The sequence below is a fragment of the Argentina anserina genome, chromosome 1 (assembly GCF_933775445.1).
Source record: "Argentina anserina chromosome 1, drPotAnse1.1, whole genome shotgun sequence".
Taxonomy (NCBI): domain Eukaryota; kingdom Viridiplantae; phylum Streptophyta; class Magnoliopsida; order Rosales; family Rosaceae; genus Argentina; species Argentina anserina.
Genome location: NC_065872.1, coordinates 12052189 through 12069537, shown reverse-complemented (window position 1 = coordinate 12069537; position 17349 = coordinate 12052189). Strand labels below are relative to the sequence as shown.

The 17349-nt window shown below is 37.7% G+C and overlaps 2 protein-coding genes across 3 annotated transcripts; both read left to right on the top strand.

Annotated features, from left to right (window-relative positions):
* The first annotated feature begins 855 nt into the window (after nucleotides 1-855).
* LOC126805091 (calmodulin-binding transcription activator 3-like) lies at nucleotides 856-10071 on the top strand. Of its 2 annotated transcripts, none has more exons than XM_050532193.1 (13): nucleotides 856-1112; nucleotides 2801-2920; nucleotides 3863-3978; nucleotides 4263-4351; nucleotides 4578-4620; nucleotides 4931-5135; nucleotides 5304-5393; nucleotides 5508-5830; nucleotides 6103-6621; nucleotides 6796-7538; nucleotides 8049-8607; nucleotides 8739-9062; nucleotides 9725-10071. In XM_050532193.1, the coding sequence occupies exons 1-13, from the start codon at nucleotides 1073-1075 to the stop codon at nucleotides 9827-9829; spliced, it is 3276 nt and encodes a 1091-aa protein (XP_050388150.1). In that variant the 5' UTR covers nucleotides 856-1072; the 3' UTR covers nucleotides 9830-10071. The 2 variants fall into 2 exon arrangements, with proteins under 2 accessions (XP_050388150.1, XP_050388149.1); XM_050532192.1 differs by having other exon boundaries at nucleotides 5289-5393.
* A 443-nt stretch (nucleotides 10072-10514) lies between these two features.
* Nucleotides 10515-15891, top strand: LOC126805094 (calmodulin-binding transcription activator 3-like). Its single transcript, XM_050532195.1, has 10 exons — nucleotides 10515-10696; nucleotides 10838-10957; nucleotides 11128-11243; nucleotides 11670-11758; nucleotides 11959-12001; nucleotides 12379-12828; nucleotides 12995-13704; nucleotides 14171-14762; nucleotides 14871-15225; nucleotides 15332-15891. The coding sequence occupies exons 1-10, from the start codon at nucleotides 10657-10659 to the stop codon at nucleotides 15346-15348; spliced, it is 2532 nt and encodes an 843-aa protein (XP_050388152.1). The 5' UTR covers nucleotides 10515-10656; the 3' UTR covers nucleotides 15349-15891.
* Nucleotides 15892-17349: the final 1458 nt, after the last annotated feature.

Sequence of the window (17349 nt, the reverse complement as noted above, 5' to 3'; positions counted from 1 at the left end):
GCATATAGAATGATCATATGATAAAAGAGTTATTGTATCACATTACACAGCCGTAAGCTCATAATGTCATGGCTCGAGGCTTGAGCAACCGAGGTGTAGTGTGATTCACTTTCCTGAAAGCAATCAATAAGTGTTGGAGGAGAAGAGATCACGTACATGAAGAATGACAAATAAAATATAGCTTATAGGTAGGTGATTAATACTCAATTATACCGAAATCTTTTGTGATTAAAACTCAACATTTGTGATGTGTCTATGTTGGTACATGGACCACATTGGTCGCTGTTTAACAATATAAACATTGGAGTCAACTAAATCAAACTAGTGTCTAAGAACCAAAAGTCCAAAACTCATAAAAACAACGAAACTGTCGAAACGAATACAACATTAATATATAGCCCTAGATGTAGCCAAGTTTATAGGCATCACCATATACATGGAAGGAACTAAAGAGGACCAACATAGTGTGTCTAAAGTCCAAACCAAGATCAAACATGGTTTTATTCTACATTCTACCCCTTCTGCTTATCCCCCTATCCCCCTATCCCCATGACATGTGGGGTGACCTATCGACTATCGTACCTCACATTTAATCCAAACGAAACACAGAAGAAGAAGAAGAAGACGACTTGGAAGAGTATTCCCTCCCAGAAATTCTAGGACAAAAAGGAAGAGGGGAAGCAAAGTCCCAAACCGAGTCAAATTGACTGCCAACACCCAAAATCAAAAATTAAAAAACAAATAGTGAAGAAGAATTATTGGCGTCAAATAAGGTGGGCCAAGGTATGTTAATGTCCTCATTGGCCTTCCATTTTGTGCTCTCTCTCTCCACATTTCTAACCTTCCTCAGAAGCTTCCTTCTCTCACGACTATTTTCTCCCGACTTTCCTTTTTCACTTCCCAAATCGCATAAATTTCTCACCTTTTTCCTCTCCCCAAATCTTCATCTCAAGTTACCCAACACAACACACCCTTCAGATCAAGAACCCAACAACACAAGTCATCTCTGAGTTTGAGTTCAGTAGTTGGTTGGTTGAGGGGGGATAACACTGTGATTGCAATCCACAAGCTCATGGCGGAGACCAAACGTTATGGTCTTGGGAATCAACTAGGTCAGCTTTTCTTCATCGATTTTTCTCGTAAAGTTTAGTACTTTTGCGGATTTTTGTGATTTGGTTATGTTGGTATTTGTTTGTATGAATTTTCTGGTCGAATTTGGATTCTGGGTAGTTGGGTTTGGACCATGTTGGTCTAATTTTAGTGTTAGAAAGTTGGATTCAATACTAATGGTATGTATGTCTTTCATTGTCATGAAATTTTTTTACTTCATTTTACTTGTCAACTGAGTAGCAGTGTCTATTAGTATTGTCAACTGTACTGGGAAAGTAGAGTATATGATGTAGTTAGAAATGGAAGCTTGATGTTCTTTATGTGCCTCAACTGAGTAACCATCCTCTATTTAAGCTTTAGTTTGCTATTAGTGAGAATAGATTGGGCGTCTGATTTACATAATCATGACCATGCCATTCCCTTTGGTTACAAATTTCGCACTTTTCCTCAAATTTCATACCCGCATACTGATCAAACATACCCAGTGTGTAGAATTTTTTTTTCCCTCTGATGAATGTAAGAACTGAGCTTTACCTAGCATTGACTATGACAGCCGTATTAAGGAACATCTAGCTTTTGTACTTTGGGCAGCTGAACTTTCAAACTACAATGGTCGCAGGACTCTAAGATTCATTTATCTTCCGGTGAAAGAAAGCTTTAAAGTTAATGACAAAGTCTTGATCTTTATTGAAACTTGCACTGAGTTACGCTGAATTTATACATGATTGTGGAAAAGAATCTAACACGGCCAAGTAACTTTCTCTTAGTAATTTCACTCTACTATTTATTGGGGTTTATGTTTTTTTCCAAGTAGGAAAAATAATTTACATCAATGAACTTGGGGCAGTATCATGGAAGATCCATAGTCATTGCTTTCTAGTACCTAATAAAACATTAGTTAGATCCATCTGCAGCTTCCTGCTTGCATATCTACTCAGCACTTGCAAAGCCAGTTGTGTAGCTAGGTCTGGTTGACTCAGTATTGATAGTAACAGAAAACAAGAGTTAACTCTTTAAAAAAAAGAATCTTTCACTTCTTTGGAGTTGACAAGTCATCCACTAGGCCAGTCCCAGCCCAGAGGGTGGCGTAATAGGTGTGGCCTGGTTTGGAAGAGTTCAAACACAGACTCTTACTAGCCGTGATGCATGTTTTCTAAAATAAATCTCTGGAACAATGGCAATGAAGGTCCAATCTTCTCAAGTGGCTGTAGAGTGACTCTATTTTTTTTCCACCTGGAGCAGGCATGGTCCTGGATGGCTAAAGGTTCTACTGCTAGTTGACCTTCTGTTGACAAATCCTCCAATCTTCTTTAAAGCCTCAAGACATGAAATAGTAGATGGATATGTGAGTTAAGAGCAACTAAATATTGTGTGCTATTGAGACCATTGCTACTCATTCTTGAAAATGGACCAAATATCTGACTACCAGCTTCAAATAAAGTTGAGTTGCTACTGTAACTCTCCTTTGGGGTTTAGCGTTCAATAAGCTGGAAAAATAATCTCATCTCCTGTCAGTCAGAGTATGCTTGAACTTTAGAATGACTGACAACATTAATTTTGTAAAAATCATCTTTCCCCTTCTGGCTTTAAACTGTAAAATCATCAACTAATGCATGCTGAGTTAGTGGTTTGATGATCTCTTATCTATGAATACAATCAATACATACTCATTGTGATAATTTGGATGCAGATATTCAGCAGATACTCTTAGAAGCTAAACACCGATGGCTACGCCCAGCTGAAATTTGTGAAATTCTTCAGAATTATAAAAAATTTCATATATCTTCAGAGCCTGCAAATACGCCACCTGGTATGTTTGTTTTTCTTTTTCCAGCTGCATTTCATTTGTTGCTCAATATTGTTAGTGATTTTTAGTATGTTCAATTTGTCAAAGTAATATATAAATTTCATAATGTATTCAGAGCCCGCAAAAGGCCACCTGGTATGTTTTCAGCGGTGTTAGATTGTCGATTAATATTAAAAGTGATGTTCCTTTCCTAGAGAGTTACCTAATGCATTATCAAATTTTTGCCAGGTTTCGGTAAATAAAGTTTTTATCACTTCAAAGCATTAGAATGGTGTTTTCCAAATTTTTGTCAATCCGTTGTCTTCTTAAATGAAAGGCATGCTCTTGGCTCATTTTTTCAACCTAAGCCCTGCCATTGTCTTCTTTTTTCCTAACACAATTGTTTGGGCATGTCTTTCAATCGACATATGTGACCTTGGCAATTTTTTCAATAAATGTTGCTGGTGAATCAATGCCCCTTGAATCTATGTAGCCTTTTTTTTTTTTGCTTTAATTTTAGATTGTTCGATCTTGGAAGATCACAACGCTTGCATATTGATAAAGTGTCTGAAATGCTTGGTAAAGTCGTACTGTGCATCCCATCAAAAAATAAATTGAATAATGTCATAGTCGAACTCTATATTCCATTTGGTTCTGCTAGTTACAAGTTGCTGTAAAGGTAGAAACTCATCCTCATAAGGTTTTGACTTGTAATATTATATGGTTATGGATTAGAAAAGTTTATGTTAGTTGTTAACCGACCCAACTGATTCTTGACACAAACACCGCGATCCTTTTGAAATTGCTCTTTGACACATATACCTAACATTTGCACTTTTTGGAGGTATTAAGTAAGTGTATTACTTTTCATTGAATGTGTATACGGTTTTGGGTTAATTTTTGTTATTATAATATTATTTAGTTTTATATGTGATCCGTCTTGATTTGACTCGTCATTTATTTTAGGTGGGTCACTTTTTCTTTTCGATCGAAAGGTGCTGAGGTATTTCAGGAAAGATGGTCATAACTGGAGGAAGAAAAAAGATGGAAAGACTGTGAAAGAGGCGCATGAGAGACTCAAGGTAAGCATCAAATGTTATGTCTTAGATTTTACATACAATTTTATATATGCATATATTCTCTTGAGCATAACTCTCTCTTTTTCTCTGTTCGTTTACCCCCTCTTTCCAGACTGCATTCTTTTATGTTTGTATTGTCTTGGCTTGCATCAAAAGTTACTTTGTGTGTTCTTTTACCCCTCGGCAGTCTGGCCTTCTTTTATGTTTTCATTTGTCTAGGCATGCATCAAAGTTACCTTGTCAGAGATTCCTCTGTTCTATTGAATAGTAATTGTATATCCTTTCAGGCTGGGAGTGTTGATGTGTTGCACTGCTACTATGCCCACGGAGAGGACAACGAAAACTTTCAAAGACGCAGTTATTGGATGCTTGAAGAGTGAGTCTGCAATTTTGTAAATGAGTTTGTATTATGTACAATATTATTTGAGGCTAAGCATTGCACTAGTCTTTATGTTTGCTTCTATAAGCTTTGAATCCTGAAGGTTGCTTTCTTATCTTAACATGTACATTTATAGTAGATGAAGAGAAATTTTTTATAATAAACATGGTAATAAAATTGTGAAAATTGTCATGACGTTTTACCTACTTGACCTGTTCTGCAGGGACCTCTCAAACATTGTTCTCGTCCACTACCGAGATGTAAAGGTAAATGCTTTATTCTGTCTGTTCATTGAATTGAGATCTATGTCAGGGCTTAATTTATGTAGGAATTGCTATTATGTAAAAAACCAAACAATGTATATGCAGTTCTAAAGGTGAATGTCTTATTCATGGACTTGGTTCTCATGCTCGGGGTAGCTTGCATATAACAGTAGAATTCTAGTTTGTAATTCACTTTTATATATTTAAATAGCTTAATTCTAATAAACAAAATTCAAGAACTTAAATATTGTATTATGTTACGCTTTTCGTGTGTCTTGTGGATATTTACCATAGATTTCTGTAATCTGTTCAGCCAAATAGGACAAATTTCAATCATGTTAAAGAGTCTGAAAGTGTTCCCTATTCCAATGGAGCTGAAGGAATTGCATGCCAGTCTCAGATGGAGAATTCTGTTTCTTCCAGTTTCAATCCTAGTAATTACCAAATGCATTCTCAAGCTACAGAGGCGACAAGCATGAGTAGTGTTCAAGCATCGGAGTTGGAAGATGCAGAATCAGGTATGTCGGATATTTTACAGAGTTTGTCATGACTGATAAATTGCTTTCCTGCTACATATATGTTGGATCAATTTGATGTGAATTTGTTGATTATTTCCATTAGTTGTATTCTTTATCCTTTTCATGTTGTTGTTACGTATTTTTACCTGACAGTGATATACAATGCAGCATTTTATAACCAATCAAGTTCGTCGTTGCAGCCTATGGCTGAGAATATTAATTCTGAGTTGTCTGATGCATACTATCCAGCATTTGCAAGTAAGCTTGATTCCTTAAAGTCGACTAGATATAGTCCTTCTATCAAATTTTATTATATAATATTTGTTAAGTTAGATGACAGACTGACTCAATTGTAAAATCTTTCTATAATAGATGAATTTCAAGAAAATTTGTCAACCATTCCTGGGGTGGATTTTAGGTCACTTTCTCAAGCATATAAGGTTGATGATAGTATTCAAGCTGGAGATACCTATGAACCCAGGAAAGTTCGTGATTTTGCATTATGGGACGATATGGAAAACAGTGCTACTGGCATTCAACCTTTTCAGCCACCGTTTTCAGGAACACATTCTGATACAATGGGAAGCGTTCCTAAGCAAGAAATTGAGATGCTTGGGCAACTTTATACAGGCAGTTTCGATAAAAGGCTGGCGTATGGGATTGAAAATAAACCACAGGTCCAACAAACTTGGCAGGTAAGAGCGGTTATATGCATGTTTATGTAATAATATTTAGGGATGGTAGAGGCTTATGGGAAATTCTGATGTTTCTTATACAAATATATACACTATCCAGTGTTTAATTTATATGCGATACTTGTAGTAATAATTTCCTATCATTCTCCATCTGTTAAATTGAGGATATTCAGAATGGGGTGTGAGAAATGCTCCCTTGTATGAATTGCTTACACCTCATCAAATTTGTCTTTTTGTGTTCACCTTTTGACATTGATTGGGCATGCTAACAGACTTCCGAAGGATCATCAAACTGGCCTATGGATCAGAGCTTGCAATCATATGCGCAATACAATGTCACCACTAAGCTCCATGATGGAGCCGATACCACTGATTTACTGAAGTCATTGGGGCCCTTCCTTACAGGTTCAGACAAGCAAAGTGACCTTCAATTTTATCTTTCAAACACAGATACTAGTTCCAAGAGAAATGATCTCATTGAGGAAAAAACTGAGTACCCTTCTGTGATTAAGCCCCTTCTGGATGGGTCACTTGGTGATGGTCTGAAGAAGCTTGACAGCTTCAATCAATGGATGAGTAAAGAACTTGAAGATGTGGATGAGCCACAAAAGCAGTCCAGTTCTGGGGCCTACTGGGATACTGTTGAAAGTGAAAATGAGGTTGACGAGTCCAGTGTTCCCCTGCAAGTACGCTTGGATAGCTATATGCTGGGGCCTTCTCTTTCTCATGACCAGCTCTTTAGCATTGTTGATTTCTCACCAAGCTGGGCATATGAAAACTCTGAAATCAAGGTACTTCACTGTTTAAGTTTCCAAATGTCCTCTTATATCGATGGAACTCTTTGACTATACATCTGGTCTAGGAGGAAAGCCAGGGATTGATAAAGTGCTGTTGTTTGTTTGACATATGTATTATAGTTCCTCAAGTATCATGATATATTCTCATTTATTCTTCAATATATCCAGGTTTTGATCACAGGAAGATTTTTGAAAAGTCAACATGCAGAAGGTTGTAAATGGTCATGTATGTTTGGGGAAGTTGAAGTTCCTGCCGAGGTTATAGCAGATGGTGTTCTTCGTTGTTATACTCCAATACACAAGTCTGGAAGGGTTCCTTTCTATGTGACATGTTCGAATAGGCTGGCTTGTAGTGAAGTAAGGGAATTTGAATACCGAGTTTTCCAAAGTCAAGATGTTGATTCTAAAGATAGGGAATGTGAATACCGAGTCGCTCAAACTCAAGATGTTGATTCTAAAGATTATTACAATGATTTCTCAAATGAAACACTCAGTATGCGCTTTGGAAAATTATTGTCTTCAAGCTCTACATCTCCAAATTTTGATCCAGAAAGTACTGTAGATAACTCTGAGTTGATCAGTAAAATTACTTCTCTGCTGAAAAATGACAATGATGAATGGGACAAGATGCTACAACTTACCTCAGAAGAGGACTTTTCCTTAAAGAGTGTTGAGGAGCAGTTGCTTCAACAGTTACTTAAAGAGAAGTTGCATGCATGGCTCTTGCAGAAGCTGGCTGAAGGTGGTAAAGGCCCTAATGTTTTAGACGAGGGTGGCCAAGGTGTGTTACATTTTGGAGCTGCTCTTGGCTATGACTGGGTCCTATTGCCCACAATAACTGCTGGAGTTAGCGTCAATTTCCGTGATGTGAATGGATGGACAGCACTTCATTGGGCAGCCTATTGTGGCAGGTGATTATCTTCAATAATTTTTGTTTCCCTGATTCTGGCATTGATCGATTTCCATTTTCTGTGATATGATTTTCTGGGTTCGAAACATTTCATAGTTACTGTTTATGACTAAAAGACAAAGTGACAAATTAATGAATTAGAGGAAGAAGACATGAACTTACAGAGTTATTATAGCCTTGTAGGAATAAGAAGCCATATGAGGCTATTAAATACTGAGTAACTGTAGGAAATTTTTTTAGGGAGATCAGGAGAAACAAAGAAAGGAATCTTTTTGTTTTAGATCTGATAACAATTATTTTCGATAAAAGCCTGAAGAGATCGAGAAAGATGTGTTTACTTCTCTGTATATATGGCTGATAAGTTATGCAGAATTGGTCATGTATGACAGTTTGTGAATTCATTCATTTAGATATTTTCCCTCTGGAAGTCTGAAGTGTAGACAATTTATGTTTGTTTCCGAGTTATTTTATTCATTTGTCTGATATTTCCTCGTTTACTTTCTTTTGTCAGAGAGCGCACAGTCGCAGAACTCATCTATCTTGGTGCCGCTCCTGGAGCATTAACAGATCCAACTGCCAAATATCCTTCAGGAGAAACACCTGCTGACCTAGCCTCTGAACAAGGACACAAAGGGATAGCTGGTTATCTTGCAGAATCTGCTTTGAGTAAACACCTTGAATCTCTTAATTTGGATCTCAAGGATGGAAATTCTCCAGATATATCAGGAGCAAAAGCAGTTTCAAGTTCTAGCAGGGATGGGGAGTTGACAGATGGGCTTTCCCTGAGGGATTCTTTAACTGCTGTCTGTAATGCGACACAAGCTGCTGCTCGTATTCATCAAGTGTTCAGGGTACAATCTTTCCAAAGAAAGCAGTTGAAAGAGTACGATGGTGATAAATTTGGAATTTCGAATGAACGGGCACTATCACTTATTGCGGTCAAGTCACATAAGGCTGGAAAACGTGATGAGCATGTGGATGCTGCAGCAGTACGAATACAAAATAAGTTCCGTAGTTGGAAGGGTAGAAAAGACTTTCTGATCATCCGTCAACGGATTGTCAAAATTCAGGTATATTGCCTTGATAGGATTTTGCTTCCTCATTATATTTTTCAGGCATTGTATCTCTAAAATCTTGATTGAGTTTTGTTCCTTGTAATAACACATTCTTGAATTTTGTCTTTTATCCTGTTTGATTGTAGGCCCATGTAAGAGGTCACCAGGTGAGGAAAAACTATAGAAAGATAGTCTGGACCGTAGGAATTGTAGAGAAGATCATCCTGCGTTGGAGAAGAAAAGGAAGTGGGTTGCGTGGGTTCAAACCAGAACCTCTTACTGAGGGCCCCAGCATGCAAATTTCATCCGCCAAGGATGATGACGACGACATACTGAAAGAAGGAAGGAAGCAAACAGAGGAAAGGATGCAAAAGGCACTTGCTAGGGTGAAATCCATGGCTCAGTACCCTGAAGCAAGAGACCAATATCATCGACTTTTAAATGTTGTCACTGAGATTCAGGAAACCAAGGTAAACCACTAAATTAGAGCCTCACTTCTTCTCTGCCCTTCGCCACATAGGATTAATTTCTTATTCTTTTTAAATGCTTCTCTATCGGTGCTTCTGTCCTTTGTCATATATACACTCATGCAGCCATTTTGTGTCTAGGCTGAGCTCTAACAATATATATATATATATATATATATAAATCTTTTGGTGAATTACATTGATACGTAGTAAGATATTAGATGATTTCATGATTGTCTTGATGCTGCACTCAATCTTTTAGGTCATGCTTCTCTCCATCACCCTTTTCTTTTCAAAATTGGTGCAAGTTGTTTATGGATTTACAGTGTTCTGGGTTAGTAAATAACACTGCTGGTACCACACACTTCACACAAATGTAGTCTGTATGTACCACAGAATGGTGAAGATAAATATGAAATACATAAATGAGAATGAGATTTGGGCAATTGCCTTTTTAGATTTTTTTGAGTTGGATGCACATTGTTAATGATACTTGCGCTAACAAGAAGCCAGATTTTAATTCAGTGGATGCAAGAATTCTCATAATTCTGTAACCCAACACGCAATTGACACCAGGGATCCTAGTCTTCAATGGTACCTTAGAATTATTTATGTTTTAGGGATCTGAGGGGACTCTTGTTTAATGTACTCTCATGAATTTGCAGGTGCTGGATAGTTCGGAAGGGACATCAGCTTATATGGATGACGACCTGATAGACATTGAAGCATTGTTCGATGATGACATTTTTATGCCTACAGCTGCTTCATGATGACATCCGGCTCACAAAGCCCTTGTGTAAAATCTGATTTGTTAGTTTACTAGGTATAGTGTCAATTATCAACTGATCAACACATGGCTTTGGCTTTTAAATTAAAATCCTCGTGTTAATAGACTTGCTACTGCGATATTTATATAGTCATCTTCCTAACAGCTTGTGTCATAGTGCTGCTTTTGTATGTTCAAAAGACTGTTTATAATCATTAATCTTCGAGCATTTGAACTCGCTTGTCAGAGGAGATGCACCGTTATAGTTTGCTCCAGTAATTCTCATTTCTTTGATTCATTCCCACCCATCTTACATGATGCTAAATCAGTGATCTCCACGATTTGATCAACACTCTACAGCTAAATACAGTACATATCTTCATCATTTTATCACTTCACGCAGCAAGTCTCCTTCTGTAATGCTACCATTGCTACCACATTCACTTCAACTCCCAGAGGCCAGAGCCATAACTCATAACCTCTTCTCTCCCTCCATTTTCACTTCTGAGACTTCTCTCACAAGAAAGATTCCACCTTCCTTTGTATAGTTAATTATTTTAACCAATTTGGCCGGCTCAAATGCGCACGTTGACAAAGCCAAGATTAATAGTCCGATCACTCACCATTTTGGGTGTGAAATGAAGACTTTGTACTCTGCATTTGCGTTTGAATTCAACGCCACATATCAGCTTCACTCTGCATTACTCCCTCTCCCTCTCTTGGTCATTATTTAAATGGGTCTTTTTGGAGGGCAACACAGCAAAGCTTCCTATATCTCACTCAAACACTGAAAAGTTCCAGACATCTTTTAGCTGAGCAACATAGGAATCCATGGCGGCTAGGAAACGACAACGCCCTGATGATCAATTAGGTGAGTTTGAAATATGCAGTACATTGAGCTGTTTTACTTACTAGTTTGGTGATTCAGTAACCAAAGTAACATCAAGTTCAGTTACCTTTGAGATCAAACTTATTGGACTTAGATGGTGATATTATTGGTTGCGTGGTGCAGGAGTTCCGCAAATAGTTCTACAAGCACAGGATCGATGGCTACACCCTGCCGAAATTTGTGAAATTCTTCGATATCATACAGAACTTGGGCTTTCTGAGAAGCATGCAGATACTCCAATGAGTATGATTTCTTAATTTACCGCACTCCAAACTTAAGTTTCTATGTATGTTGATCCTTGTGTGCAGCTAGTCTTGAGTTTTAATTGGTTAAGTTTTCATGTGTTGGATTCAGATGGTTTAGGTGGAACATATTCTGATTTTTGACTTGACATGCTATAAGATTTTGTTTAGGTGGAACATTGTTACTTTATGATCGGAAGGTGCTGAGGTCTTTCAGAAAAGATGGGTATAGATGGAAGAAGACTAAAGACAGAAAGGCGGTGAAGGAAGCCCATGAGTGGCTCAAGGTAATTAAGCACACTTGACTATATCATACCGAGTGCGAAAAACAAGTTAAACTGTTCTGGTAACTACTTCTTGTGATAAGGCTGATAACATTTGCAAGTTTGATTGAAAATTAAGGTTTTTTCCAAGGAAAATATTCAACATGTTCAATAGGTAGGTGAATGTTTATGCAGATACCACCCACAGAGATGTGTATTTTAAGTATCTATTGGAGCTGGAATATGTCCAACAAAGCTAGAAACTTCAGTTTTATTTTTTTATCAGGACAGATTTGGATTGTCTTTCAGCTAAAGTGTTGCAAAAGTTTTCTCATCTTGATTGTGTGTGTGTTCCATTGATAATCTCAGTTTTCTTTATTATAGTTCAAGAGCTAATTGGTTGATGACTTCTTCTTTTCGTGTATTGAATAATGATTGTATATCGATCAGGCTGGAGGAGTAGAGGCATTACATTGCTACTATGCCCATGGAGAAGAAAATGAAAACTTCCAAAGACGGTGTTATTGGATGATTGAAAAGTGAGTTTATAGAAGAATCTCTACAACTTTTGCTGTTTTAAAGTCTTACCTGTTTTGAACATATCCCTCTGTGAGAATGCTTGCTCATTTGAACTCCTCTACCTTCCAAAATTTCAAATCCAATAGTCAAGTGTAATAAATTTTAATCCTGCATGCTAATTGTGTTGGCTCTAAATTTTATTTCCATGTTTCTGCTGCAGGCGTCTATCTGACATAGTTCTGGTCCACTATCGAGATGTAAAGGTTATGCATCCTCACTTCCTCAGTACTATCATTTGTTTTTTCAATTTGTTATTGTGTTTTTAAATACCAGTCTATTGTTTTCATCTAAGAATCATTCTATTAATTCAATAAACAGTAGTCTTTGTGTGTCACTGTGTATATGTGCATGTCCGTGTGTGTGATACAGGGATCTCATTCTTTTGCAGTTTGCTGCCCCAAAATGTTAATGATATCTTCTTTCAAATAATATTCTTTGCAACAATCAATACATCCAGAAATCAAATCATTGCCATTATTGAGTAAATCAAATATAGTTACAATGGCAATAGTTCATAGATTATCTTGGCCTCTTCAAATTTATGCCCATGCTATTGTTTGAAACTTTGAATTGCCAACAGACTTCTGAAGGTAACTTATCATGTTCCGAGTTGTCTATCAATCGGACTATGCATTTGGATACCACATTTCCTGCCAGTACTTCATTCAATGGAGGATTCGATGCAGTTGAGTTACTCAAGTCCCTGGGGCCTGCTAGCCATATGCATTTGGATAAGCAAAATGAGTCTTCTTTGCATAGAGACTCTGATGAGAAAAATGACCCTCGAATATTGAAGAATCTTGACAGTTCCACTCAATGTATGAATACAGAACTTGGAGGCCTGACTAAGCAACAGATGTCAAGTTCTGAGGATCACTTGTATACTCTATCCAGTGATAATGGGATTGATGGGACTAGTGCTCTTCAGCATGTTGAAATAGCTAAACTGGGGTCTTCTCTATTCCAGGATCTTCTCTTCAACATAATTGATTTTTCACCAAACTGGGCTTATGAAAGCTCTGAAACAAAGGTAATGTATTTTTGTTGTTGCTCTGGTATGTTCCTATGTCAATTAAGCTATAAGTGGAGGATGATCTTAGGGTAGATCCGAGATGTTTTATGAATGTTTTACTTCTTTGCCAGAGTTGCATTGTCTCTGAAGTGTCATGATATCTAGTTTAACTCCTTATATGCAGGTCGTTGTTGTGGGAAGATTCTTAAAGAGTCAAGAATTAGAAAGTTTTAAGTGGTCATGTATGTTTAGGGAAGTAGAAGTTCCCGCTGAGGTTTTAGCAGATGGTGTTCTTCGCTGTTATACGCCCACACATAGGGCTGCTAGGATTCCTTTCTATGTAACATGTTCCAATAGGTTAGCGTGTAGTGAAAAGAGGATTTTTGAGTACCGAGTCAACCACCTTCAAGACGCGTATGATAAGGATGACTGCTGCAATGACCATACACTTGTTATACGTTTTGGAAAGTTACTGTCCCCAAGTTTTAGGTTCCCAAGTTTCAATCCAAGTGTTAAACATAGACAGTATAATCCAATATGTGTATCTGAGAAGTCTGATTTGCCTAGGAAAATTAGTTCATTACTGAAAAATGACAATGAGGAAAGAGTTGAGATGCTAAAGCTTTTTCCGGATGAGTTTTCCTTAACTACAGTAACGGAGCAGTTGCTTCAACAGTTTCTTAAGGACAAGTTTCATGAATGGCTCTTGATGAAGCTGGTTGTTGGTGGAAATGGCTTAAGGGTACTGGACGAAGGCGGCCAAGGTGTGTTACATATTGGAGCTGCTCTTGGCTATGACTGGGTCTTATCACCTATGAAAATTGCTGGAGTCAGTGTTGATTTTCGTGACGATAATGGATGGACGGCACTTCATTGGGCAGCTTTTTGTGGCAGGTGATCATCTAAAATAAAATATGTTCCTCATTTCTGGTTATTGCACGTATTTGTTAATTAAAAATCATCATTTTTTCAACGAAAATTTACCATTACATGCACTGGTGCTTCCTTAAACTGTTGCAGTTTCTGACTTAACACAGAAAGAGTAATGTACAAATGTTCGAAAAAAGAAAAAAAAAACTTGCAGAGTGATTTTAAGCTTTTAGAATGTGGTATACTATGGAGTGAATATCCAAGGGGGAGTAAAATGGAGGAACTTATTCTCATTTAAAAAAAATCTCATTTATAAAAGATTTCTCTTTAATCAAGAGCATGCATTTACCTGTCAAGACATGTAGATTATAAGAGCAGAATTTTCAGATAGAACCACTGTCAGCTGATTCCTTCATTCTTCAGTTATCTATTTAGTTTTCTCATATCGCCATGTTTGCTTTCTCTCTAAATAAAATGATCATGATATCAGAGACCGGGCAGTTGCTTTGCTCATTAGACTTGGTGCAGCTCCTGGAGCACTAACAGATCCATGTACCAAAAATCCTACTGGCAAAACACCGGCGGACCTAGCTTCTGAAAAGGGATACAGAGGAATTGCTGGTTATCTTGCAGCATCTTCTTTGAGTGCCCACCTTTCGTCTCTTAAATTGGATATCATGGATGTAAATTCTGCAGGGAGTTCAGGAGAAAAATCAGTGCAACCGATTCCAGAAATGTCAGTACACCCAGTTCCAGAAGGAATGTCAGCATCTAGCAGCAATGGGGAATTAGTGGACAGGCCTTCCATGAGGGCTTGTTCAACCGCTGTTTGTAATGCTACTCAAGCTGCTGCTGTGATTCATCAAGTGTCCAGCGTACAACCTTTCAAAAAGAAGCAGTTGAAAGAGCATGGTGATAAATCAAAAACTTCAGATGAAGGGGCAGTATCACTCATTGCAATCAAGTCACAAAAGAAATGTGACCAGCATGTCAACTCTACAGCAATACAAACAGCAGATAAGTTCCGCAATCGGAATATAAAAGATTTTTTGATAATCCGGAGCAGAATTCTCAGAATTCAGGTATATTTTAGTGATGGTCTTGTTAACACTATTTTGTAATCTCCATTTATGTTACATTTGTCTACTTCATTAAGCTTTCTTCCTTGTACCTTTTTGAACTTTCAAAAGGCCAATGTAAGAGGTCACCAAGAGAGGAAAAGTTATACAAAGATACTGTGGGCAGTAGGGATTTTAGAGAAGATCATTTTACGTTGGAGACGAAAAAGAAGTGGGTTGCGCGGATTCAAGCCAGAACCACTTAGTGATGTAGAACGTAACATACAAGCTTCACCCTCAAAGGAGAATGAGTATGATTTTCTAAAAGAGGGAAGGAAGCAAACAGAGGAAAGGTTGAAAAATGCACTTGCTAGGGTGAAGTCCATGGTTCAGACTCCTGAAGCAAGAGATCAATACCATCAACTGTTAAAATATTTCTCAATACCGTCAAGTGTCAGATATTATCACCGACATTCAGGAAACAAAGGTATTCTCTTCTCTGCCCTTTGGCCTATAAGGCCTGAGTTTCAGTTATAACTTATAAAGCATCTATACCTGTAGTTGTAATGAACTCTTATGTATGGATTTTGCAGGCGGCGAACAGCTCTGAAGGGTCATCGGTTGATATGGATTATGACAGGATGTTGCAGGTGATGAACAACTCTGTAGGGGCAGCATCTGATATGGATTATAACATCATAGACACTAATGCCTTGCTGGATGACAACATATGTATGTATGACCACATCTGTACTGATGACCTCTGGAGTTACTCTGGTCTGTAGCCTATTGTTGTATCTATATATTTCAACTTAATCACCCGGTCAATTAGGTATTGAGTTCAACACAAAGGCCTCGGTACTATTAGAAATGAGGGGTACCTATAATTAGATAGAAGTTATATTTGTCACGTCTTTAAATATGGTATAGGTTAATTTTGGGATTTCAAAACTTATCCAGCTTACTAGTATCAGAACATTAGTCATCAGAGAGCATTCGTCGGGAAAAATCGCATAACGAAAAGTATATCAGAAAAGTCTATCCTCCAATGGCTCTAAACCTTAACAGCCTTCAGTTCCCTTTCACCAAAAGATGAAATCTGTAGCTCCGGTCACACAACAATGAAAGTTTGGTCTTCTAGAAAGCTATTTGTGTACGCAACAAGCAGATTATTGTTTTACATTATCAAGTTCTGTTGAACTTATTTTGTTTCTTGTCTTACGCCGGCATTTGATTTCTTTTAGAACTTTATATAAGTAAATGTTATCCCAAAAAAATGGAATTACAGGTAAATGTGACTCCAGAATTTGTCACTTCTATTACGACTAAAAATATTTCAGCTAACTAAAATTGGCGCCTTGAGTACTGAGCGTTGATCCATGAATGTATCAAACTCCTAACGAGTCTGGATCATCACGCTAGTGAATTAAGAGTAAATGTGTTGGATGCCTGAAAATTTTGACTTCTCTCATGTGGTAATTGGCGCTAGATCATCACGCTAATCCAAATTCCTGTTTCTTCAAAGATTATTTGGTTCTCCTGCATCTTGAATTTGTAGAACAATATGTGGTGGTGCTGGTTGTGGTGGTGGTGGTGGTGATGGTGGTGGTTGGGGTTGTACTGCGTTAGTCTCCACCAAGTTGTCATTTATCATCTCTTTCACTATGTGAAGGACATCACAAACCGCAACTACGTACGACTTCTTAGTTGCAACATCTCTCACAAAATAAATTGTCCACAAGAGAAGGGCAAACAACCCGAAAGCTTGAACGAGGATAAGCAATAGCAAGATTGAGGCCAGAGTTCCGAACAAGAGGGTTATGTTGTTGAGGAACTCCCTCGTATCTGAATTGAGAGCATGGACTAAAAGTTTGACAGTCAAAAATGCAAAGTAAACAAAGAAGGCGACGACAAACATGAGCATGGTAACATAGTCGGTGACAAATGGAGATGCATTCCCAGATGTGTACTTCAGTTGGAGTAGCCACCCGAAAATGCCCATGACTGGTAGAAAAATCCATTGGTGCAATATCAGCCCATGAGAAATGTGACCCCCTTGCCCTGTGCTGCTATATATGAGATTATGAGAATGAAGAAGCATTATATCATTAGGTAATGACAAAAAAAAAAATTAGCTTACAAAGAAGGAAGAATCAAAACGACAAAGGCAAAAGAAAACGGCCTACTTACTTTGGTTGAGTCTGAAGCACTACTGCAGTGTTAAGATTCATCTTCGATCAATATGTCTTTGATTCTTCTCTTTTCCAGTATTGTTCGAGTTTTACACTTTGCTCTTCTTATATAGGAAAATATAAGCCTCTGGTGGGAGTTGAAGAAACTTTCTTGTTGTCAAAAGGAGAGAGGCCAGTTTGCAGAGTATAATTTTGCAGAGTACTAATATTTACGTACGTGTCCTGCTTAGCTATGGATGGTTCTAAGCTCGTGAATTTCAAGTTTCCTTTACTCTGCAATCATATTCTTTTGAATTACTCTGCAATCTATTCCCACGAGTCTGTTCTTTTGTAGCATTGTTGCATAGTGGTACTTCGACTACTTTCGACAGTCGGCTAAAGTTCACCCTCTGAATATATAACCGGATTGAGGAAACGAC

What these genes read in the sequence shown, in the direction of transcription:
- LOC126805091 (XM_050532192.1), top strand. Translation starts at nt 1,073, where the DNA reads ATGGCGGAGACCAAACGTTATGGTCTTGGGAATCAACTAG. An exon ending in GCCTGCAAATACGCCACCTG is followed by an intron (nt 2,921 to 3,862) that starts GTATGTTTGTTT and finishes CATTTATTTTAG; the next exon opens with GTGGGTCACTTTTTCTTTTC. An exon ending in AGGCGCATGAGAGACTCAAG is followed by an intron (nt 3,979 to 4,262) that starts GTAAGCATCAAA and finishes ATATCCTTTCAG; the next exon opens with GCTGGGAGTGTTGATGTGTT.
- LOC126805094 (XM_050532195.1), top strand. Translation starts at nt 10,657, where the DNA reads ATGGCGGCTAGGAAACGACAACGCCCTGATGATCAATTAG. An exon ending in TCCACTATCGAGATGTAAAG is followed by an intron (nt 12,002 to 12,378) that starts GTTATGCATCCT and finishes AATTGCCAACAG; the next exon opens with ACTTCTGAAGGTAACTTATC. An exon ending in ATGAAAGCTCTGAAACAAAG is followed by an intron (nt 12,829 to 12,994) that starts GTAATGTATTTT and finishes CCTTATATGCAG; the next exon opens with GTCGTTGTTGTGGGAAGATT.